We start from the raw sequence: 25369 nt of genomic DNA on the forward strand, positions 1-25369 counted from the left end.
GTCTATAAAAAAAAACAAAATATTTGATGTACAACAAAAATTACAACCCCCCGCAATCGAGGATTGCTATACACGTAGGCGTTAATTTTCTAGAAAATTACATAAGTTTCAAACGAGAAGGAAATTTATTGCTAGAGGGCTCTTTAAGAGTTGTTTGTAAATTACTTAAACATAATCTGTCAAAAAATTCAAAATGTTTGATGTACAACAAAAACTACAACCCCCATATACGGATAGGTGTTAATTTTCTAGAAAAATACTAAGTTCCAAACGAGAAGGAAATTTCTTGTTAGAGGGCAGTTTCAGGGTTGGTTGTAGATTACTTAAACATAAACTATCAAAAAATTCAAAATATTTGATGTACAACAAAAATTACAACCCCCGCAATCGAGAATTGCTATATACTTAGGCGTTAATTTTCTAGAAAATTACATAAGTTTCAAACGAGAAGGAAATTTATTGCTAGAGGGCTCTTTAAGAGTTGTTTGTAAATTACTTAAACATAATCTGTCAAAAAATTCAAAATGTTTGATGTACAACAAAAACTACAACCCCCATATACGGATAGGTGTTAATTTTCTAGAAAAATACTAAGTTCCAAACGAGAAGGAAATTTCTTGTTAGAGGGCAGTTTCAGGGTTGGTTGTAGATTACTTAAACATAAACTGTCAAAAAATTCAAAATGTTTGATGTACAACAAAAATTACAACTCCCGCAACCAAGAATTGCTATATACTTGGGCGTTAATTTTCTAGAAAATTACGTAAGTTTCAAACGAGAAGGAAATTTATTGCTAGAGGGCAGTTTCAGGGTTGGTTGTAGATTACTTAAATATAATCTATCAAAAAAAACAAAATATTTGGTGTACAACAAAAATTACAACCCCCCGCAATCGAGGATTGCTATATACGTAGGCGTTAATTTTCTAGAAAAGTACATAAGTTTCAAACGAGAAGGAAATTTATTGCTAGAGGGCTCTTTAAGGGTTGTTTGTTAATTCCTTAAACATAATCTGTCAAAAAGTTCAAAATGTTTGATGTACAACAAAAATTACAACCCCCGCAATCGAGGATTGCTATATACGGATAGGTGTTAATTTTCTAGAAAAATACTAAGTTCCAAACGAGAAGGAAATTTCTTGTTAGAGGGCAGTTTCAGGGTTGGTTGTAGATTACTTAAACATAATCTGTCAAAAAATTCAAAATGTTTGATGTACAACAAAAATTACAACCCCCGCAATCGAGGATTGCTATATACGGATAGGTGTTAATTTTCTAGAAAAATACTAAGTTCCAAACGAGAAGGAAATTTCTTGTTAGAGGGCAGTTTCAGGGTTGGTTGTAGATTACTTAAACATAAACTGTCAAAAAATTCAAAATGTTTGATGTACAACAAAAATTACAACTCCCGCAACCAAGAATTGCTATATACTTAGGCGTTAATTTTCTAGAAAATTACGTAAGTTTCAAACGAGAAGGAAATTTATTGCTAGAGGGCAGTTTCAGGGTTGGTTGTAGATTACTTAAATATAATCTATCAAAAAAAACAAAATATTTGGTGTACAACAAAAATTACAACCCCCGCAATCGAGGATTGCTATATACGTAGGCGTTAATTTTCTAGAAAAGTACATAAGTTTCAAACGAGAAGGAAATTTATTGCTAGAGGGCTCTTTAAGGGTTGTTTGTAATTACTTAAACATAACTGTCAAAAAATTCAAAATGTTTGATGTACAACAAAAATTACAACCCCCGCAATCGAGAATTGCTATATACTTAGGCGTTCATTTTCTAGAAAATTACGTAAGTTTCAAACGAGAAGGAAATTTATTGCTAGAGGGCTCTTTAAGGGTTGTTTGTTAATTCCTTAAACATAAACTGTCAAAAAATTCAAAATGTTTGATGTACAACAAAAATTACAACCCCCGCAATCGAGGATTGCTATATACGGATAGGTGTTAATTTTCTAGAAAAATACTAAGTTCCAAACGAGAAGGAAATTTCTTGTTAGAGGGCAGTTTCCGGGTTGGTTGTAGATTACTTAAACATAATCTGTCAAAAAATTCAAAATGTTTGATGTACAACAAAAATTACAACCCCCGCAATCGAGAATTGCTATATACGTAGGCGTTAATTTTCTAGAAAATTACGTAAGTTTCAAACGAGAAGGAAATTTATTGTTAGAGAGCAGTTTCAGGGTTGATTGTAGATTATTAAAAGATAATCTATCAAAAAATTCAAAATATTTGATCTACAATAAAAATTACAACCCTCGCAATCGAGGTTTGCTATATACGTATAGGTGATAATTTTCTAGAAAATTACTAAGTTTAAAACGAGAAGGAAATTTATTGTTAGAGGGCAGTTTCAGGGTTGGTTGTAGATTATTAAAAGATAATCTATCAAAAAATTCAAAATATCTGATGTACAACAAAAACTACACCCCTCGCAATCGAGAATTGCTATATACGTAGGCGTTAATTTTCTAGAAAATTACGTAAGTTTCAAACGAGAAGGAAATTTATTGTTAGAGAGCAGTTTCAGGGTTGATTGTAGATTATTAAAAGATAATCTATCAAAAAATTCAAAATATTTGATCTACAATAAAAATTACAACCCTCGCAATCGAGGTTTGCTATATACGTATAGGTGATAATTTTCTAGAAAATTACTAAGTTTAAAACGAGAAGGAAATTTATTGTTAGAGGGCAGTTTCAGGGTTGGTTGTAGATTATTAAAAGATAATCTATCAAAAAATTCAAAATATCTGATGTACAACAAAAACTACACCCCTCGCAATCGAGAATTGCTATATACGTAGGCGTTAATTTTCTAGAAAATTACGTAAGTTTCAAACGAGAAGGAAATTTATTGGTAGAGGACTCTTTGAGGGTTGTTTGTTGACTACTTAAACATAACCCGTCAAAAAATTCAAAATATTTGATGTACAACAAAAATTACAACCCCCGCAATCGAGGATTGCTATCCAAGTAGGTATAGCATCCTTGGTCTTGAACTATAGGCCATAAAAAATATAGATCTCGACGAATCTTTTAAAGAACCCTTTAAATAAGGAAACCTTTGAAACGCGTTTCAAGTAATTTCTTGAATTCTTTAAAGAATTTTAAAGAACAATTTTTAGTTGTAAATCTTTTCTTCGCACATTGAGATTTGTACAGTAAATAGAAGAAAATAATGTGCATGATGTTCATGATATAATCTATACCATCCTTGGTGTTGATCTACAATGAATATAGATTTTGGCGTATCTCTCAAAGAACTCTGTCATTTCATAATAAGGTTGGTACCCCAAAATGCAACAAAGAACCAGTTTATTATGTACCTATAGGTAGGTTTACATTTCATTTTGCTTTGTAATCATTACGGTATCAATGGAGCAGGTTAAGAATTCCTTCCTTAAAGAAGCCTTCGGTGTTTTCCTAAAATAAGAATCACATCACAAGAGGTTTTAACTTGACGGCAATACGTACAGCAATATCAAACTCCAAATTCTTATGATAGACTTTGGAATACTCTTGCTTGATGTAACCCATATCTGGTTTAGATCTGGGAACAATAATCGTGACCAACTGTTCGTTCTTATCGGTCGCAGATATGCAGTGATGTAATTGCTCGGCAAAGTACCCTGGAAGGTTCTTGGCGGCGGCAAGGATTGTCAAGAGCCCTGTCTCAGCATGTCCCGAAAACTCCTTTTCTATGGCGTATTCAAGATCATGACCTGATAGGTGCTTGTATTCGTCGCAGATTAATCTCAACTGATTGTAGTTGCGTGTACCCAAGATTTCGTAGAAGACACTCTCATCGGTCCCTATTCTATCGAGACCTAGGCAACCGTTTATGATTTAAAAAAAAACTGGCATGAGGGGGAGTAAGATTAACCTGCTTTGTGAAGATGAAGAGCGTCGGTGGCGGCGTGTGCCTTATTGACAACTCCACTTTCGTCACGGTTTGCATGAAGGATTGCCACCATCAGGTTTTTGAAGTCTCCACTGGTATCACCTTTGACGTCGTCCATTAGCTTATGGTGGAACTCTGAAAAACGCGGTTACCAAAAAAAGTCTGCTGTTAGTACACCTTTACCAGATTCGTAAGCGTTGATAACAGATAACATGTCTTTGTTGTTCAAAGTGCAAAGAATCTGGATTAAGACTTTTTCATTGGTACCAACACCAATAATGGCCTTATGCAGCTCCATGGCGTAAAAGAGGGGAGTTGGTACAACTAAGGCAACCAGCAGATCGTGACTCGCGAACTCCTCTTTCAAAAACTAAAAGATCTCGGTTATTTGGTGAGACAGTTGGGATACCAAACAGACCTTGCCATATTTCGTTTTGTACATATGAGCAATCTCAATCCGTTGGTCATACAATCTATGGGTCAAAATGTTGACAATTGTCGATAGTTCGCCCGAATGCAAGGCATGTTTTATTAAGTCACAATCGGCTGACGCGTCGAAGTTCGGCACTTTAAAGCCGACATTTTTAAATTCGTTCTGCGTGGGTTGGTAGGATAATCCCTAAAACAGATGTTTTGAGGCCATGCCTTGGAAAACCAAGTTTAAAACTTACATCAACGATGAAATATGCAAGGAAGACAACCACGTACTTGTACGACGAACCCATTGTTGATGTGAGTGTTCACTGCCAACTACCGCTGCTCTTCCAAGTTCTTGTCTCTTATTGCCTCAAATGAGTTTATCTTATCCACGGGCCATAGCAACTATTTCTGCCTATGGGCTCTTTGAACTGCTGTGATATCTAACATTTTAAGGTCGATAACCACTTGACCTTTCAATGTTTTCCTCTACAGTTATTGGAATACCTAATGAAATAATGAATCCATAGGGGAAGAACTGCAAATGAGGCCATATTTTTCAGGTACCCAGCCATCCATCATGAAAATTATTCATGGAAGATAACAGTACCCATTCGCGACCATAGACCGCGAGCGTTTTCCCTTCATCTGCTTGTATATGTAGCAATGATCACCTTTGACCTGAACAATTGTACATATTGTGATAGGTTTCAAAGAGTACGTTTAGCAATACATGGATTAAAAGTAAACAAATTCGGAACGATGGATCTAAGTCCAAATACACGTGATTCTGCATAACAAACTTGACAAAAATGAGTTTAGAATTAGCTGTGGGCTAGTTTCATCTGAGTCCCATATGCTGTTAGGATGGGACCTAAATCAAAGTACCTACTACTCCCAAGTCTGTATGAACGTTGAAATTCCAAGTCAATAAATTGGTTCTAAATACACAAAAATTAGTTGAGTGTAGAAGACAGACAAAATCACTCTAATATTTCGCAGATCTTGATCCTATAACCAGGAGAAACTATCGGAGAAATCTTTTTTACATTCAAAAAGCGAATGACTGAACTCATTTTGTCCCAAGGTCTCGGGGATGGTTCCACCTTGCGGTGGAGGAATGCAGTGCCGTTGTTAAATTTCGCCTAGTAACTCACGTTCGGACATTGCATCGTTGAAGACCTTACTTTTCAATACGCCCTCGTATCTATAATATCCGAAAAAATAAATCCAATGTCAGAGCTACCGTTACAACACTTGGAACGCCCACAGCAGGTACTACCTAATTTTGTGTCAACACCGTTCCCTGCAAAAGGGCCGGCTTGTATGAGGTAACAGGTTTATTCTATTTATGTAAGAAAAATCATCGTAAATTATATTACAGTAAGCAAAATAGAAAAAAAGAAATTTTTTTGTACATTCTTAAAGAGATCAACCTATGGGAAATGAAAGTCATTTTGTATTGCATGTATTTTACCATTTAGAAACCCACTAGAGCTGGATTTGATAAATAAAACCCATTTATTAATGGGGTACGTAAGTTTTCCAGAGTACGTAAAACGTCCCTACCCTGCGTTTGTTTTTTTTTGTTGCTGTAAAGTAAGCACTTGCATTAACCAACCGATCCTTAAACTCAACAAACCGATCCTTAAAGCCATGGAGGTTGAAACTATTTCTCCATCAACTGAAGAATTTTTTGGAAGCTTAGTGGCATTCTGAGTAGTTACTCCTGGGATGTTCACGAAAACTTTCTATGATCATAATCAGGATATTGTTCGACGTAAGCCCAATTTCTGTAAAGATATGAGGTTCCATAACGTAAACAAAGTGCGTATCAGTTGTGTAATGAGATAGAAAATGATCAAATGACATGGAGATCCCTTGTCGCACACTTTTGCTTGTATTCCTTCTGCATTTCAATCCAGATGTGAGTATTTACAGCTAACCAAAAGTTTCTATCTGCTTCCTAGGGATCCTTCTATTACGTCGATGGCAGCAAGGTTGAACAGTTCAACGCGTCATCCCTGATACGCGCGTTATACAACAACGATATCGCATCCTTAGTCGAAATTTTAACAAAGACGAAGTATAACCTACGATCTGAAATCGTCGCCCAATTTAAAGACAAAGTTGGGAAGGTGCGGTTATTTGCCCTAGGTTGTTTGTACACTTTCGCTTCTAGCGCTTAAAGGACGAGTTGGAAAGACGTCTCCCAGATGACGCACTTAGAGATCTTCTCGTTGGATTGGCTCTACCGTCTCATGTTTTCTACGCGAACGAGTTGTATAAAGCTATTGATGGACTTGGAACGGATGAAAGCGTTTTAATTCAAATCCTTTGCACTCTGACTTACCAGGAAATGTTGTTCGTTATGGCCGCTTATGAATCTGGTGAGTAAAATCAAAGTTGATGGGAATTGGTCACTTATGCGATTGTGCAGAGTTTGATCGTACGTTGGTGGATGACGTTAAAGACGATACAAGTGGAGACCTAAAAATGTTTTTTGTGTCGTTACTTGATTCCCGCCGAGATGATGGTGGTACTGTCCACAAGGAGCGGGCAGCGGTCGACGCTCGTAGACTACTAAAAGCAGGTCAGTTGTCTTCGCAGATAAAGTGAGTAATGGTTTTACCTCCAGGTATCGAAAAAGTGGGTACAGACGAGTCGGTGTTTTACGAGGTTCTCTCCACTCGTAACGTAAACCAACTGAGACTCATTTTTGACAACTACAAGGAGTTATCAGGTCACGACATTGAGAAGGCCATAGAAATGGAGTTTTCTTGGTATATTAAAGAGGCCCTTTTGACTTTTGTTGCTGCCACAAGAAGTTTACCGGTCTACTTTGCCACTCGTTTAGACGCATGCATGTATGGCAAAGTGAAAGACCATAGGCAACTGGTTAGGATTATTGTCAGAAGATTTGAGTTAGATATGAGTGAAATAAAGAAAGAGTATGTTTCCATTTTTCATGTTCATTTAAAAGCAGATATTTACGTACGTATTTGTAATGCCAAGATCTGTTTATTTTTGATAATCCTGTTTTAGGCCCACACTGAGGGTCTCTTCCAAGCCGCTCTGCTTAATCTGATTGGATTGGAATAATAGCCTTCCTGTGTTTCTTTATTTTATTTTATTTTATTTTATTTTATTTTATTTTATTTTATTTTATTTTGTTTTATTTTATTTTATTTTATTTTACCTTTATTTTTAGAGTGTAATAGTTATAGCTTAATAAAAGTCACGCACAACACACCTTTGTTTCTATTTGCTACTTCTTAACGATCTAATGATAGTGGACTGATGGTTTTTTTATATTAATAAATTATAACTGTTACATAATATTTACAAAAAATGATACCTATTTGTTTTTAAAGTATAAAAATAGTGCATCCATCCCGTCAATTTTTATTAATTTTATTAATCGTTTTTTGATTATCTGATTTTTATTGTACAATTTGTGTTGTTTTATATGTGTATTTTCTTTTGCATTATTAAATTAATGAATATTGACTTTATTGGTACCACTGGAAAGCATTTTTCAATAGCTTTCCAACGATGTGTCACAAGTATGGGGTTGCCAGTTCGGATTTTTGAAGAGTAGTGGCTGGGGGGTTAAGGGGAGATGGGTGGTTATCACTCATAACGTCATTATGGTTCCCCCTCGATAACCCCGAAACGGTTTTGCGCGATTTTCAATATCTTCTTTAGTTGGGAAAATGTGGCCGACTGCAAGTTTTAAAATTGTCACCCCGTATAACTTTCCAAAAGGCACAAAGGTCAAAATAGGTATAAAATAACGGGCGATCAAAAAAGGATTAACATTGACGTCGAGTCGCCTCTTTGGAAGTTCAAGTTCCCATGTCAAAAAAAATTCCAAAGGTGACTCGACAGCAGTTCTTTTTTCGCATAGTACCTACTCAATAATAAAATGTGATATCACTAAAATATTGTTGCTATTTATGTGTGTGTAGGTCAAATGATTATAGAAATAATAGATTTATAAATAAATAAAATGTTCGTAGGCAGAGGTCTCAAACTAACGTGATTTTTAAAAGGATTTCCACGTTTACGTATAGCAATCGTATTTTGTAGTGGTTGTAAATTTTGTGGAACACGAAATATTTGTTTATAAGAAACCCTGCAATTGCTTATAAATACTAAACGTGACAATGCTGTAAGGATTTAAACTGGAATAGCTCCGAACTTTTCCGAAAAGAAAACCGCGCATTACGGAAAATTACGAGTCGGGTTTATTAATTTTGAACGTTTTTTTGCTGTATTTTGTGTTAAATATGTGAATTTAATGTGCTCCAGTGCGTGCATTGACGATTTAGTGACGTTCGAATTATAATTCTCCAAGAAATACGTAGTGGGTGAGTAATAATCTTTGTATTTCCTAGTTAGTAAAGTGAGGTTATGACGACGTTTAAACTTTGACACTTGCAACATTTATTAAGGCCTTAAAATCTCACAAAAAAGAGTAAATACAGTTCAAAAATAGTTCTTGAAGTACACAACAAAATAGTGTTCTACAAATCGAATGTTTAAAGAATTGGCAACTTTAATATGCTCCAATCAGGGCTAACAAACACTTCTTGTAGTCTCCTGAGACGTCATCCTAAAATGTTGATGTTAAAGGGTTTGTTGTACAGTGTAAAGTACTTACCGCAATAGCAGCTGCCAAGTCCTTTCCGTACATAGCGGCGTAATGCTGCTTAATCTCGCCCATATCGACCTCGCTCCTTGTCACAATGATTCGTATCAGCTGATTGTCATTGGTGCCCATACCCACCATGCTTTGATACAACCTTTTGGCGAAGAACGCCGGTAAACTCCGTATCGCGCGTACCACAGCGAGCAGACCTTGCTCGATATCACCGGAAAACTCCCCTTTGATAGCTTGCTCGATGTCGTGACCGGCTATGCGCTGGTACTCGTCGAATATCAGTCTGAGCTGGTTGTAGTTGCGACTGCAGAGGATCATGTTGAATAGTGATTCGTCCGTTCCCCACTGTAGAGCACCGGCGTTTAGCAATTGTTGGGCATCTGCAGATGCGTGTGCTTGATTTACGACACCGCTTTCATCGCGACCTGCACTGCACAGTGCGGTCATTAGACGCTTGAAGTGACCGCTTGTGTCACCTCTGAGGTCACTTTCCAACGAGGAGTGGTACGCTGAAACAATGTTTTGAGTTGACGTGCCCCTTTTTTTGGTTAGGACTTACTGTTTTGGTACGCAGTTCGTATGGTCATAATCTCGTGGTTGCTCAAAGTGCACAACACTTCAATGAGGCAATCTTCGTCGGTTCCCATTCCGCTGACCGCATTGTACAACTCCCTGGCGTAATACTGAGGTAAGGGCAGCATTAAGGCGACAATTAGGTCTTCGAATCGGCCGCTCAGTTCGCTTTTCAGATCTTTAATCAGGTCCTTTCCGTACATTGTTTTGAATTGGACCGCGATTTCGAGACGTTGCGCGTTGGTACGTCTGGCCAGTACGTTGATTATGGCCTTTTCATCCGTACCGAAGCCTTTCATGGCTTTTCTTAGGACTTCGGCGTCGCCTCGAGGATCGAAGGGGCTCGCCGGTATTACGGTTGGCGATTTCTGAAAGGCTCGTCAGCGATTTGGTACGTTGCAGGAAGTGCTTACCCTTTGAACGACTTCCGGTTGCGAGCTGTATCCCCCATGGGGTGGTTCGTAGTTGTCGTGCGAGGTAGGTGGAGGTGGTGCATAGTTCGGTGTGTGATGAGTGGGATAGACCTGCTGTGCGCCCGCATAAGGTGGTTGTGAGGCTGCACCGGGGTAGGATGGTGCTGCACCTGGGTAGGATGGTTCTGCACTGGGGTAGGATCCTTCAGGTGGAGGTGCACCAGGGTAGCTCGGTTGGGGCATGTACATGGGGGCATTCGAGCTAAACCCGAGCGATGGGGGGTACACTCCTTGGGGTGGGTATGCGCCCGGGTATGGGGCACCGCCACCTCCTGGATATGGTGGGTATCCTTGTTGCGGATACGGAGGGTTTGCACCAGGCATGCCCGGTCCCTGTTGGTACAAATAAATATTATGATAAAAAGTTATTGATTGAGAGAGAAAGCGACTGATAAATATAGAGCAGCCATTGAATGATCTGTGTCAAGGTTACAACTGCAAATTTTTACTTGGCAAGGACTCACAATTTCAAAAACCCAAATGACATACCTGTTGATAGGGTGGATATCCGGGGTAGCTCATTTTAACTTCCCTTTAGAACACTCAACTACAACTGTCGACGTATTTCAAGTTAATACGTGGATTTTCCAATTGGATTTAGTAGTGTTTATTTTTATGACGTAGTAACTTGTGAGTAATTCGTTCTCTCGGAAAAGGTAAAATTTCACCACAATTTCGTACTGTGGGAGGTGGAATTTAATTAGAAAATCACGTGGTAGGCGTGCGTCAAATTTGACATTAGAAAGTCAGTGGCGTTGCAATGGTAGTTTGGCAAGGGGGTCGCCATGAGTAACACTTCTTTAAAATACACTTATTATATTTGGGTCGTTCTTTAAAACTACTAAAAAATTGTATGTAAGGCTTTGCCTGGGAAAATTTCCTAGCAAACCGTTAAAAATGTTTCCAAAACGAATGGTATCTCAATTATTTCAATTATCTTAAGTGCCAGAGATGATACAAGTGTCTCGAATATACCTATCAAGTCTCTCGGAGAGTCTCAAGCATTTCAAAGGTCGGAAACGTCGCGATTTAAGTGTTTTATGGCAGAGATACCTTAAGTAGTTTTAAGTATGTCAAATACCTCAAGTCTGTAACGTCAAGAGTGCTTCAAATGTGCCATGTCGAGTGTCAAGTGCGAACGTGTTTCGTGTCTTAAGTATCTTGTTAAGTTTTCTTAGCTTTTCTTAAGATGTCAAGTGCTTCAGGCCGTCAAATGTAAGTCCATACAGTTTTAGATGTGTCAAAAGTGCAACAAGTCTTAAGTGTCATGTATATGTTAAGAATCGGGCGCATTACAAGTGTCTTATGCCGTAAGTATCTTTTAGATCAAAGGTATCTTAAGTGTGGCAAATGTTTCTCACTCTATTCAGTTCCAGAGGTGTCAAAAGTGTTTCAAAAGTCATCATCATGTGCCTTAAGTGTCTCATGTTATTCTCAAATGTCGGAATCGTCAAAAGTGTTTTACGCCATCTTGTGTCAAAGGTAGAGATTGGATCCCATTTGAATTATCCCTAATTATTATAGCTTCGGGTTCCTCGCTACTCAGGTAGAATTTTAAGGGTTCCGGTACTGATGGTTCTGTAGCTTCAATTGTTTTCAGTTTCAGCTTTTCGGCGTTGAATGGTATTAACATAAATATAGAAAAAGTATATTATAGGAAAAAAATAATACACAAAATTAAACTATACGGTATTCCATCTTCGACATTTATAGTATATCTCCGTAATTGTTAGTGCTATATAAAAGTAAGTCAAACGTAAAATCAAATCAAAATTTGAAAATATTCGTTCGCTTAAGAGATACGAGGGAAAATTTCAAAATGGCCCTATATTCCCCTTGTTGAAAAACAGAAAAATATCTATTACAAAAGTTTCTTTATAATGATTGTTGAGTAATCTAAAACTGATATATAATCAGAATATACGGGGTTAACACAAAAGTTATCGGACCTAACATCATTTTCTTAAATGGAACAGTATACATTTTAACCTAAAAAGATAGCATATTAAATTCTATTTTCAAAAATATAACAACACAGGATGAATAAAATTTAAAACGGGATTTGGAAAAAATTTTTTAAGATTTTTGAATTTTTTATTTTTTAAAAAATCAAGCAAATGTCAATTTACAAATAAAATACACAGAATGTTCTATTTAAGGTTAGGTCCGATAACTTTTTAAGGGTTCCAACATAAATCGATAGAAAATATACACTAAATGACAGTACAGGGTGTCCCATTTTCGACACTTACAGGGTATCTATAACATAGGCGTCATGTGTGCTTTTTGGGTCAACATCGAAATTTGAAAACATTCGCTCGCTTAGGAGATACGGGGAAAATTAAAAAGGGCAATTTCAGAAAGACTATATTTTCTTGGTTAAGAAAGGTACTTACAGAAAAATATTTATCATAAAAGTTTCTTTACAATGATTGTTGAAGAATATACTTCAGAATAAGTATACGAGGTCAGGTAAAAAAGTTATCGGATCTAACTCCATTTTTTTTAAACACGGTATATTTTAACCTAAAATATTTTTAAATATTGTTAAAATACTTACCTTCTTTTTGTCTGGCAAATTTTGTATTGGATCGTGTATGTTTCTTGTGTTTTTACGGATTAATAGCCCCATTTCTTATAAAAAATAGTGATATTTACATTTTTGAAATCAGAAAATAATGCTCTATCGAATGACACAAAACGTAAAAGTGACTTCCATAAGAAAAAACAAAGTTGATGATGGTTAATCGGAGACGAAACGTCAGACCGAGCGTCAGACTTATAAATTTAAGCTAGCGTCTTGTAGAGGGAAAAAAGTGGCCATATTAATGTCATTTATTTTGAAATAACTTCGGTAAAAAATAAATGCGATTTTGCAAAATTTGGTTTTCAGGATGTCTCCGAAAGTAGTCGGAATTTGTTCAGTTTCAAAACGGCTTCTTGTTAAGCATCAAAATACGCAACTTTGCCAAATTTAAATTACCTACGTATCAGTTTTCGAGATCAGCCTTTATACGGGGAAAAACGAGGGGAAAAACCAAAAAATTTTCAATTTCAGAATGACTAAAAGAGATACAGAAAACAGTTTTTTTTAATGATATTTAATAACCTGAAATATACTGATATGTAATGTTAATATACAGGGTTATCGAAAAAGTTATCGGACCCAACCCTCATTTTTTAATGAAACACCTTGTATAGTTTAACCTAACAAGGTAGCATATGAAATTCTTTTTTTTTTTAGTATAACACACTAAGGATCGAGCTAAGGATGATATTAAAAAAGATTCAAATGATTCAAAAAATTCAAAGAATATTCAAAAAGATTAAAAGAAAAATTAAAAAATTAACAAAGGTTTATGATTCAGCAATACAAAAAAAATCACAAAAATATTTTCGAATTTTTTGTTTTTAAAATCTTTTTCTGAATAATTTTGAACCAATATTGCATTTTTGGAATAAAATACATAGGATGTTCTATTAAAAAAATAGGTTAGACCGGTTTTTTTCTACGGGTTTCAATTTAAGAACATTCAAAAAGGTTAAAAATCAATTAAACAATTTAAAAAAATGTTTAAATGCAACAGAATTTCAACGAGATTTTTGTTAAAATTATTTCACAAATATTTATTGAATTTTTTAAGTGTTCTAATCTTTTTTTAATCTTTTTGAACCAATATTGCATTTTTTCGAATAAAATACACAGGGCGTTCAATTTAAAAAATGAAATGTCCGATAACTTTAGTAAGAGTTCTAACATAAATAGATAAAAAATGTATTACCTATAGGAAAAAATATACAAAATTAAAGTACGGTACCCATTTTTGACAGTTTTATAGGGTGTATTTCTGTAATTGTTAGCGATTTTAAACAAGTACAAATTGTGCACAACTCTTATGCAAATAAAGCGCATTTTCTTAACGCCCCAATCTGTCTGAGTAACGTCTTCCGACACTCCGTTCTTGCCATATTCGCACTTCAAGTTTTAAATCGACCACTAGATATGTGTAGTTCAGATGTTTCAATAGCTCTAATTGTTAGTGCTATCAAAAAAGTAATTGTAGGCGTCATGTGCGCGGGGTTAATCTCATTTTGTAAATGAAACACCCTGTATATTCTAACCTAAAAAGAACATTCAAAGAGATTAAGAAAAGAATTTAAAAAAATTGTTGAAATGATTATAAAAATAGAACAAAAGATCTTTTGAATGTTTGAAGTTTTTTTAAATTTTTTTGAATAGTTTTGAACCGATATTGCATTTTTTCGAATAAAATACAAAGGCTGATCCATTTAAAATGAGGAGGTTATACACAAAGTTAAAGGACTGGGTCATTTTCGACGATTGTGTGCGCTTTTTGGATCAAACTTAAAATGATAAAATTATGTTATAAATTATGTATAGTGGGTTGAGTGGGAACACTCCGCCCACTATAAAATAAAGGCAATAAAATTAAAAAAAAAATAAATACCTAAATAAAATAAAAATTTGAAAATATTCCTTCGCTTAAGAGATACGAGGGTAATTTCAAATTGACCCTATATTTCTCTAGTTGAAAGACTGAAAAATATCTATTACAAACATGTCTTTATAATGATTGTTGAGTAATCTAAAACTTAGAGTGATATATAATTTGAATATACTACACAGGATGAATAAATTTTTTTGAATTTTTTGTTTTTTTAAAAATCGAGCCAATGTCAATTTACAAATAAAATACACAGAATGTTCTATTTAAGGTTAGGTCTGATAACTGTTTAAGGGTTCTAACATAAAAAAATATTATAGGAAAAAATAATACTGTCCCATTTTCGACACATACAGGGTATCTATAACATAGGCGTCATGTGTGCTTTTTTGGGCCAAAATCAAAATTTGAAAATATTCGCTCGCTTTAGAGACACGAGAAAAATTAAAAAATGCAAATTTCAGAATATTTTTTTTGGTTAAAAAATGGCACAGAAAAAGATTTGTTACAAAAGTTTCTTTAGAATGATTGTTGATATACTTCAGAATAAGTATACGAGATCAAGTAAAAAAGTTGTCGGAACTAACCTCATTTTTTTATGAAACACCCTGTATATTTTAACCTAAAATATTGTTAAAATATCTTCTTTTTGTCTGGTAAATTTTGTCCTGGGTAGTGTTTCTAGTTTCTTGTGTTTTTACGAATGAATAACGCCAATTCGTATTAAAAATTACTAAATTAGTAGAGACATTATCAGAAAATAATGCTCAATCAAATGACACAAAAAGTAAAAATGACTTCCATAAGAAAAAACAATGTTAATGATGGTTAACGGGAGACGAAACGTCAGACTTAAAATTTAAAACTAGCATCTTGTAGAGGGAAAAAAGTGGCCATAATAATGTGTCATTTTTTTGAAATACCTTTTTAAATAACTTCGGTAAATACTAAATACGATTTTGCAAAATTTCGTTTTTTCAGAATATCTCCGAAAATAGTCGGAATTTTTTCAGTTTCAAAACGGCTCTTGTTAAGTATCAAAATACGCAACTTTGCCAAATTCAAACTACCTACCTATCAGTTTTAGAGATACCCATGGTCGTAAAAATTATTAGATCAAAATTCTCTTTCTTAAAAATAATGTATTTAATTTTTTAAGTGTTTAAAAATCTTTTTTGAATCTTCTTGAACTAATATTGCATTTTTTCGATACGAAAATACACAGGGTGTTCCATTTAAAAAATGAGTTTAGGTCCGATACTTTAGTAAGGGTTCTAACATAAATAGGTAAAAACTATATTATTATAGTTAAAAATATACACAATTAAAGTACGGGGTGTCCCATTTTTGACACTTTTATAGGTATTTCCGTAATTGTTAGCGATATCAAACAAGTACAAATTGTGCATAACGCTTGTGCAAATAGAGCGCATTTTCTTAACACCCCTATCGCTCCCAATATGTTTGAGTAACGCCTTCCGACACTCCGTTCTTGACATATTCGCGCTAGACCACTAGATATGTGTAGTCCAGATGTTTCAATAGCTCTAGTTGTTAGTGCTATCAAAAAAGTAATTGTAGGCGTAATGTGCGCGGGGTTAATATCATTTTGTAAATGAAACACCCTGTATATTTTAACCTAAAAAGATAGTATATTAAATTCTTTTCATAAATATGACACGCTAGTGACGTTATTCAAAAAAGATTCAAGTGATTAAAAAAATTCAAAGAACATTCAAATAGATTAAGAAAAGAATTTAAAAAATGGTTGAAATGATTATAAAAATATAACAAAGTTTCAAAAGATCTTTTGAATTTTTTTAGTTTTTTTAATATTTTTGAACCGATATTGAATTTTTTCGAATAAAATACAAAGAGTGATCCATTTAAACTGAGGAGGTTATACACAAAATTAAAGGACTGGGTCATTTTCGACGATTGTGTGCGTTTTTTGGATCAAACTTAAAATGGTAAAATTAAAATTTGAAAATATTCGCTCGCGAGATACATGGGAAAATAAAAAAAATGTCAAATTTCAATTTGACCCTAATTAATAGAGATACCGAGGAATGTTTATTACAAAAGTTTCTTTATAATGATTGTTGAATTATCTACCGTTTTCAGAACAAGTGCACCTGGTCAGGTAAAAAAGTTATCGGACCTAAGGTCAATTTTTCTTGAAAGACGGTTCCGTTTCGAGTAAATGCAATCGGTTTCGGTTCCGGTTCTAACCCCTGGTCAGAGCTCTCAAAGGTGTTTCAAGTGCTGTAATAAATATACTAGGCCATTAGCCGCAATATATTTTTTTGTATCTCTGCTCCTAATAGTCCGATTTTAATTTTCTTTTTTTTTATTGAAAGCTCTTGTGACGAGGAAACTTTTTTGCTATACAGGGTGACACTTTTAAAACTTTCAATGGGCGATATCGTTTTTTTATATTAGAGGTATCACAAAATGGCCAAAACCGTTTCGGTAGAATCGAGGGGGAAGCAAAATGGTCGTATAAAGAAGGAACCAACTTCAACCTCGTACCCCCCGCCACCCCCATGCCTAAATTTTGAATTGTGACGTATCACTTGTGATACATCATTGGAAAGCTCTTAAAAAATGCTTTTCAGAAATACCAACACTGGTGCATTTAAACTGCCCATTCACAATTTATGTAATAAAAATGAGTAATTTGAGTATTTGATGAATTTGTCAGTGTTTGAAATAAAAAAAAATTTCTTAGCTCTAGTGATGCTTTGGAAAAACAATGACAGCAATTTTTAGTAAATAATAATTTTCTATTGCTTTATTTGTTGATCGGTTATTATTATTTTAGTCTCGTTTTTAGCATTTCTTGGCAAGAAAATTACAAATTTTGAATTTAACTAAAGATTTCATAATGGTGTACACGTTAGCCGAAAGAGTTGAAATTATTTTCATCTATGGTTCTGAAGCGCGATCTGCATTTAGACCAGCAGCTGTTTTTAATGCCCGACACCCAGAACGACGTGTCAGTCACACTTATGTTGCAATGTTAGTGACTAAATTTGAAGAAACTGGGTCAGTGGAAAATAAGAAAAGAGACGGACCAAGAATAATGGATGAAGCTACTCAGATTGAAGTTTTAGGTCATTTTGGTGCAAACCCAACATCATCTATTCGAAAAACAGCGACTATGACCGGACTTTCGCGAGAAACTGTACGACGAACTCTTAAGGTGCACAAATTCTACCCTTATAAGATGCAGATTGTACAGGAACTAACCGAAGACGACTCCTATCGAAGAATCCAATTTTGTGAAATAATGACCGAAAATATTCAAAATATTCCGGAACTGATGAAAAACATTTGTTTTAGTGATGAATGTACATTCTTTTTAAATGGAAATGTGAACAAACATAACTGCCGGTATTGGGACGATCCTCATCTTTTTCGCGAGGGCCATACTCAACGGCCCCAAAAAATTAACGTCTGGGTGATAGCATTATTGGTCCTCTGTTTATCGAAGGAAATTTAACTGGAGATACTTACCTAAACATGCTACAAAATACCGTCGAGCCTTTCATCCACTCATGAAATAGAGAATCAAATAAATCCAATTGACGGAAACATGAATTTGATTGAAGATTTTATACATTTTCAACAAGATGGGGCTCCTCCTCATTACTCTATGGCTGTTCGTGAATTTTTAGATGAGAAATTTCCAGGACAGTGGATAGGACGAAGAGGTCCTATAGAATGGCCAGCACGATCTCCAGATCTGACACCATTGGATTTCTTTCTTTGGGGTCATTTAAAATCGGTTGTGTACAAAACTGAACCAGCTTCCATAAATGATCTTCGCTACCGGATAGTCAGGGAGTGCCGTTCACTTTCCAGGGAAGTGTTTAAAAATGTTAGAAATGAATTTGAAAACCGTTTGTGATATTGTTTAGAACAAAACGGTGAACATTTTGAACATTTTATTAAATAAAGGTTGTTTATTTGCGGAGTTCAAATTTTAGTTTAATAAATTGTGAATGGGCAGTTTAAATGTACCAGTGTATTTCTGAAAAGCATTTTTTAAGAGCTTTCCAATGATGTATCATAAGTGATACGTCACAATTCAAAATTTAGGCATGGGTGTGGCGGGGGGTACGAGGTTGAAGTTGGTTCCTTCTTTATACGACCATTTTGCTTCCCCCTCGATTCTACCAAAACGGTGTTGGCCATTTTGTGATACCTCTAATATAAAAAACGATATCGCCCATTGAAAGTTTTAAAAGTGTCACCCTGTATATAATTTAAAATCACCTTTTAAATAAATATACAAATCTATTTGGTTTATTTATATACTGAAAATGAATCTAATCTAATCTTCCTCAAACTGATAGATAAATTTAGCTCAAGCTCCTCTTTTCTACATTGCCAACGTTACATTTATCTCTATGGTAAACGTTTGCAGTCACATTAATTTATAAACAATCAACACATTTGCTTTAGGTATACTTCGTTTGGTTGTTGTGTCAAAACAGTGATAAGGTGTACAGGTATGTAATAAGTTGGGCCTTCACTCAACGGTTGGGCGCTCTAACTTACAGACCTTTGGTTTTCTCAATGACTTAATTGAAATTGTTTTATTATTACAATACATAAATCTTATAAATATCTCAAAAAATATATAAAGTTCATCCAACAATTGACAGCAGGCACTTCTTATAATCACCCGATGTATCATCCTGTAAAAATTCCAAATCATTATCAAATTTCCACAGGAAACCGGACGTACTTGAATAAACTCGGCCAGAGTTTTTCCGTACTTATTACAAAACGCCTCCTTTATATCTTCGAGGTCAATTTCGGACCTGGTCGCCACAATCCGAATTAACGTCGTGTCATCGGTACCGATTCCGACCATACTACCGTGAAGCCTTTCGGCCAAGTAGTCCACCTCACTTCTAATACACTTCACGAGGGCCAGCAGCACCTCCTTGACCGTTCCGGAAAATTCGTTCTCGATGGCGGTTTCGAAATCGTGCCCGGTTATCTCCTCGTATTTGTCGAACACCTTGTTTAACTGGTCACGGTTGCGTTGGCACAAGATTTGATTGAAGGTCGACTCGTCGGTGCCAGCGAATAGTTCACCGGCACGTAGCAGGGTCTGTGCGTCCTTGTAGGCCTCGTCGTGGTCCACTATTCCCGACTCGTCTCTGTGGGCCTATGGGATTTATTCACAATATCAATCACTCAAAATTGACACTTACAGTAACTAGAGAGACTAGGAGTCGTTTCAACGAGCCTGAAGTGTCCCCCTTGAGATCACTCTCAAGAGTGTTGCCGTACACTTTAAGGAATCGAGATTAGGAAAGCACGACTGAGAGAAAGTACTTACTGCTCTGGTAGGCCTCGCCGATTGCCAGAATCTCTTGGTTTCGATGCACACCTAAAATTTCAATGATTGCCTTTTCATTGGTCCCAATTCCACTGATAGCTTTGTGGAGCTGTTTCGCGTAGTATTCAACAGGTGGTATCATCAAGGCGACGATAACGTCCTCAAAATTTCCTCTGAGCTCACTTTTCAATTCCTTTATCAGATCCTTTTTCGAAAATTCGGTTAGTAAGGGCAAAAGGGAGATTTTGTACCCTTACCTTTCCGAACAGTGTTTTAAACTGTTTCGCGATCTCTTGCCGCTGCTCGTTGCTCCTTTTTGTTATTATTTCATTTACGGTGTCCTCGTCACAGCCGAATCCTTTAAAAGCCTGCTTAAGGGCTTTGGCATCCTCAACCGGCTCAAATTCCTCTGCGGGATAAACGGTAGGCTGCAATTCGAAAGTTAGTCAATTTAAAAACGCTTGGACTTTATTCACCCTTCCGCTCATTTTCGTTTATTATAACAATCAAATTCCGGAGCCGAGTGCGTGTTCAACAAAAGCCGATGCCGGTTGAGATTTCCGAGATGAATGTGAAAAGTGAAAGATGATTCAAATGCGTTTGCGCTTCCTTCGTGGTATTTTTAGGCGAATGACGATGGCGCACGTGATCTTGAAAGAAGGTCAAATCGGCGAAAGTGGGATGACCGGCAATTCCCGATAAAGCCATCTGGCACGTCAGTTTATTGAGACGTTGCCAATTGGTTAGTTGTTGATTTCAAATTTTTTTGTACTACTACGTGTTAGCAGTGTTGCCTATCTTCGCGAGTTTTTGCTCAGTAGCGTGCGCATTATTATTTATATATACAGGGTCATTCTTGACGAGCGTCAGTTAGAAAGATATGGAAAACCTTTGAAAATGAAAATAAACTGATAAGTTCTTTGAGGGTTTGGGCACCTGATGAATTGAACTAAAATATTTTCAAGATGGCGCCACTTCCGGAAATACCGGAAGTAGCCATCAACTTTGTTATTTTAAATAGGGACCCCCTATTTTTTCTACATTTTCGGATTCTACGTCGAATTTGGAGTACAACGATACCCCATAGTTGACCCTTTGCTCCAAGGGCTTCGTCGATATTCAAGTTTTTATGTCAAAAATTGAATTTGCAGGGGTCATTTTAAAAATTTATTTTTCGAAAACGGTGAGAGATATTGCAAAACAGTTTTCAATGCTTTATTAAGGAAAGATCGAATTTTCTTATGGTATACGAAACCGTCTAAAAAAGTGAGACTACGTCACTTTTTCAAAGCTCTCAACTGTTACATTTTTAAATTTTGGTAACTCCATTTTTTTAGATGGCACCTCCCATTTTGTTCTTCACCGTTGTTTTCCTTTTTCCCAGACCTTTACTTTGATACAAAATGTGAAAAGCTGCTTCAAAGGGTTTCCGAGATATTCCATGTTTTAGTTACTTCTTGTAGCTAATTGATAAAATTTAATTCGCTTGATGTTATTCTTTTGTTTTTATTATGATAATGTTTAAAACGTCAAATTTGCAGGAATAACGGTATGTTTCAAACAAAAATACAAAAAAGGAAGCCTGTGGTAGACTCTGAAGAATAAGAAATAACAGCTGTACTGGCGTATTTTGCTGCAAATCCAAATGCATCGCTTAATTATATCCAAAGAGAAATTGACATATCAGACACGAGTGCACAAAGAATTCTCAAAAAGTATAAGTGGCACCCATATTTGTTTAAAAAAGTGCTTTGCTTTTACGGTGGTCTACCAAAGGCTTTCTTTTTTGTATTTTTGTTTGAAACGTACCGTTATTGCTGCAATTTTGTAGTAATTTGCGAATTGTAGTCTCTGTGGATCGTGCCTTGTCAAGGTGTCTTTCGGAAAAAAGACGGCAAGTCCTGGTCCTGGCCGCTATTCGATTACATTCACCGTGTATTAATATTAAATTCAAAAAATCTTCATTAGTGTAACCCAAACGAGCCATTATTGAAGAAAAGTACAAGTTCCAGCAGCAAAAATTTGACGTTTAAACATTATCAAAGTAAAAACAAAAGAATAACATCAAGCGACTTACCTAATTTTTTTATCAATTTGCCACAAGAAGTAACGAAAACATGGAATATCTCGGAAACCGCTTGAAGCAGCTTTTGACATTTTGCATCAAATTAAAGGTCTGGAAAATAGGAAAACAAGGATGTAGAACAAAATGGCGGGTGCCATTTGAAAAAATGGAGTTATGGATATTTAAAAGTGTAAAAGTTGAGAGCTTTGAAAAAGTGAAGTAGTCTCACTTTTTTAGACTGTTACGCATACCATAAGAAATTTCGATCTTTCTTTAATAAATCAGTGAAAACTGTGTTGCAATATCGTTTTCGAATAATAAATTTGTAAAATGACTCCTGCAAATTCAATTTTTGACATAAAAAATTGAATATCGACGAAACCCTTGGAGCAAAGGGTCAACTATGGGGTATCGTTGTACTCCAAATTCGACGTAGAATCCGAAAATGGAGAAAAAATAGGGGGACCCTATTTAAAATAACAAAGTTGATGGCAACTTCCGGTATTTCCGGAAGTGGCGCCATCTTGAAAATATTTTAGTTCAATTCATCATGTGCCCAAACCCTTAAAGAACTTATCAGTTTATTTTCATTTTCAAACGTTTTCCATATCTTTCTAACTGACGCTCGTCAAGAATGACCCTGTATATATTAATTATATTATTTATATTTCATGTTCAAACGAACCACCGATTGTTATTCAATCAATATGTGCGTTTTCATTTTAATTTTTTTTAAATTTATTTATTTAACGGAAATACCATTTTTACAAAGAAATACAAAACATAATATCATATAGCAAAATGTAATAACAAAACCAAGTGTGACTATAAATCAAAATTACTGGTAAACTTAACAAACAATATTTCAAATAAAAATCAAGTGCATTTTAATTGAAAAAAAGAATGCTAAATTTTATTGTTTCTAATAACCCTTAAATAAACACCTACGTAAAAAAGAATACAAACTCAAATTATACCGTTAACCGTTGTGTAACATCAGCTTCCTTCGGAATTCGATAAACATAGTACCAAAAAAGTTAATATTAGTACATAGTACATTTGCGGAATTGCACATTCTTACTAGAGGCTCTGTGAAGTAGGCAAGCACACTTGAAGCACTAGACCTCGAGTATGGCCCATTCATTAGTGCTTCGTTAGTGCTTTCTAGTGCCTTATTAATTTTCTAGTCAACACCTAGTAGCATTAACTTAACCGAATTGTTTGTCCACTTCACACTAGCAAGCACTTTCGAAGCACTATCGTCGATATATGGTTCATTCGTTAGTGCTTCGTTAGTGCTTTTAAATTCTCCAATTAATTTTGCAGCAACACTTGTCATTCACGATTTATCGATATTTTTGTGAACTGCTTGCCAACTTCACACCAGCAAACACCCTGAAAGCACTATACTTGTGAGATGTCTCATTCTTTAGTGCTTCGGTAGTGCTTCCTAGTGCTTTAATTATTTTTGTGACTTTTACCACTTCTCTGTGAAGTTAGCATACACCCTGAAGACACTATATTTGTGAGGTGTCTCATTCTTTAGTGCTACATTAGGAATTCCTAGTGCTGTAGGTTTCAAGCCTTCGAAGATAAGTTATTAATGTTAGGGCCGGGTCAAGAGTAACACCGAGGTCAACAATTGTTGAAACAGAACACAAAGAGACATTACCTATCATATAATTGGACAGATGTGGCCTAGAGATTCGATGAAAACGCAGCATTTAGAAAAGTTGAGGCACATATCATTGTTGTGGCACCACTGTAGGACTTCATTTAGAGAAGATTGGAGAGTTATCGCATCTGAAGCGGACCTTACAATTGAATACAACTTAAGGTCATCTGCAAATAGTAACAATTTTGAATTTCTACAACAACTAGAAATATTAATAAAAATATTAAACAATAGCGGGCCTATATGTGACCCTTGCGGAATTCCTGAAGTTATTGGTATTGCGTAGGAAGTAAATTGCTTTATTTTAACTATTTGCTGACGCCCTGACAAATAATTAGTAAACAGCGGATTTTTTATGCCATAACTTGATAAGTTGGTGATTAACTCTATCGAACGCCTTTGTAAAATCCGTGTATATTGCATCAACTTGGTGACCGTTCTCTAACGCTTTTAAAACGTATTGTTGGTAAACTAGCAAGTTTGTACATGTAGATCTGCCTTTCGTAAAACCATGTTGCTTTTCAGTTATAACATTGCTAAATAAAGGGGTGATTTTATCAACTATAATATTTTCAAAGATTTTTGGAATTATATTTAAGATTGAAATTGGGCGATAGTTACGAATATCAGATTTGTCGCCTGATTTATGTATGGGTGTGACATAGCTCACTTTCCAGGTATCGGGAACGGAGCCGGTTGAAAGCGAATAATTAATTAATTAAAATTTTATCATCACCAAATCAAATTTAGTAGATGATTTAGGTCGATTTCTTTCCGCCATTTTGTTCCAATATGGCGGAATTGGCTGATTCCCGAATTTAACCGATATATTTATGAGTTACACCAACCCTTAAAGTTTGGTCGAAATCGGTTTATAATTACGAAAGTGTTTCTTGGAAGTAATATATACAGGGTGAGTTTTTTTCATTTTAAGATTGGGATACACATAGAGAATCGGTTAAATGAGGAAAGAGTTGTCGTTTAGAGCTTATGCAAGATATGGCTTTGTTTTTTGAAAAAATCCACAGTTTGTAATGTAATGAATTTTTTAAATGTAGAATCATTAGAAATACAACAAAATGACACGAATAAAAGCTTTACATTTTATAGCTTAACATGATGAATATACTAATTCCCTTCTCGATTTTACAGTTTTTGAGATATAATACAATTTTTCTTTTTTTTAAATGGTACTCATAGTTGGCTTTGACATTTTTAAAAAGGACAAATTCTTCTCTTTATAACGACATAAAGCTTGCTAAACATAGGTACTTTAATAAATAAACGCGCTGCGGGAATTTTTATATTATTGACAAGTAAATAAACAGAGTTTGCATACTTAACATATTTAAAGTCGAAAATTAATTATGAAAATTAATAATCACATTTGACATTCATGATCGATTGAATAGGTACACCATTAACGCGATGGAAAACAATACACAAACAAAACACTGCTTTTCATTGTTTTAGTTGGAAGATGACAGTTCTGTAAATACAATTTAAATTAAATTCTTGGGCCTTTCATTTACGTTGAAATTTTTTAAGTTAACTAAGTTGTCAGCCATGGTCGTAAACTGATTTGTGACATAATTTTATCGAAAAATCAAGGGTGCTTTTGAAATGTTCATTAATATTTGACCAATTGGCGTGGGGTTTGTTTCAGAGTCTAACCAATCAGATGATTTGTTAAGTGATTAAAGGATAGGTAGTTTTTTATCAGCGATAAATATGTGTGGAGGAATTTGTGAAATTTTT

General features: G+C 35.2%; 5 protein-coding genes across 6 annotated transcripts in view; 2 read left to right on the top strand and 3 right to left on the bottom strand.

Moving 5' to 3' along the window:
- Nucleotides 1–3314: 3314 nt before the first annotated feature.
- On the bottom strand, nt 3315–4749 carry LOC116177267 (annexin B9-like). Its single transcript, XM_031496197.1, has 6 exons — nt 4589–4749; nt 4336–4536; nt 4101–4287; nt 3900–4052; nt 3491–3843; nt 3315–3439 (listed from the first exon to the last, which is right to left on the bottom strand). The coding sequence occupies exons 1-6, from the start codon at nt 4640–4642 to the stop codon at nt 3389–3391; spliced, it is 999 nt and encodes a 332-aa protein (XP_031352057.1). The 5' UTR covers nt 4643–4749; the 3' UTR covers nt 3315–3388.
- A 1384-nt stretch (nt 4750–6133) lies between these two features.
- On the top strand, nt 6134–7584 carry LOC116176623 (annexin A13-like). The gene is made up of 6 exons (XM_031495274.1): nt 6134–6261; nt 6305–6472; nt 6517–6724; nt 6775–6927; nt 6973–7328; nt 7380–7584. Exons 1-6 carry the CDS (start codon nt 6205–6207, stop codon nt 7434–7436), a joined length of 999 nt encoding a protein of 332 aa, XP_031351134.1. The 5' UTR covers nt 6134–6204; the 3' UTR covers nt 7437–7584.
- Nucleotides 7585–8536: 952 nt separating this feature from the next.
- The window catches only part of LOC116176514 (origin recognition complex subunit 5-like), a 566782-nt gene continuing 549949 nt past the window's right edge, over nt 8537–25369 (top strand). For both annotated transcript variants that reach the window (XM_031495118.1, XM_031495119.1), the window contains exon 1: nt 8537–8707. The gene's annotated coding sequence lies outside the window, so the exon portion shown is untranslated. The remainder of the gene's footprint in view (nt 8708–25369) is intronic.
- On the bottom strand, nt 8760–10742 carry LOC116176513 (annexin B9-like). The gene is made up of 5 exons (XM_031495117.1): nt 10536–10742; nt 9987–10379; nt 9560–9941; nt 9001–9509; nt 8760–8952 (listed from the first exon to the last, which is right to left on the bottom strand). The coding sequence occupies exons 1-5, from the start codon at nt 10566–10568 to the stop codon at nt 8896–8898; spliced, it is 1374 nt and encodes a 457-aa protein (XP_031350977.1). The 5' UTR covers nt 10569–10742; the 3' UTR covers nt 8760–8895.
- Nucleotides 19102–20511, bottom strand: LOC116176520 (annexin B9-like). The gene is made up of 6 exons (XM_031495124.1): nt 20348–20511; nt 20129–20299; nt 19872–20076; nt 19744–19823; nt 19269–19697; nt 19102–19218 (listed from the first exon to the last, which is right to left on the bottom strand). The coding sequence occupies exons 1-6, from the start codon at nt 20357–20359 to the stop codon at nt 19168–19170; spliced, it is 948 nt and encodes a 315-aa protein (XP_031350984.1). The 5' UTR covers nt 20360–20511; the 3' UTR covers nt 19102–19167.

This window comes from Photinus pyralis, unplaced genomic scaffold, assembly GCF_008802855.1.
Source record: "Photinus pyralis isolate 1611_PpyrPB1 unplaced genomic scaffold, Ppyr1.3 Ppyr1.4_LG7, whole genome shotgun sequence".
Classification (NCBI taxonomy): domain Eukaryota; kingdom Metazoa; phylum Arthropoda; class Insecta; order Coleoptera; family Lampyridae; genus Photinus; species Photinus pyralis.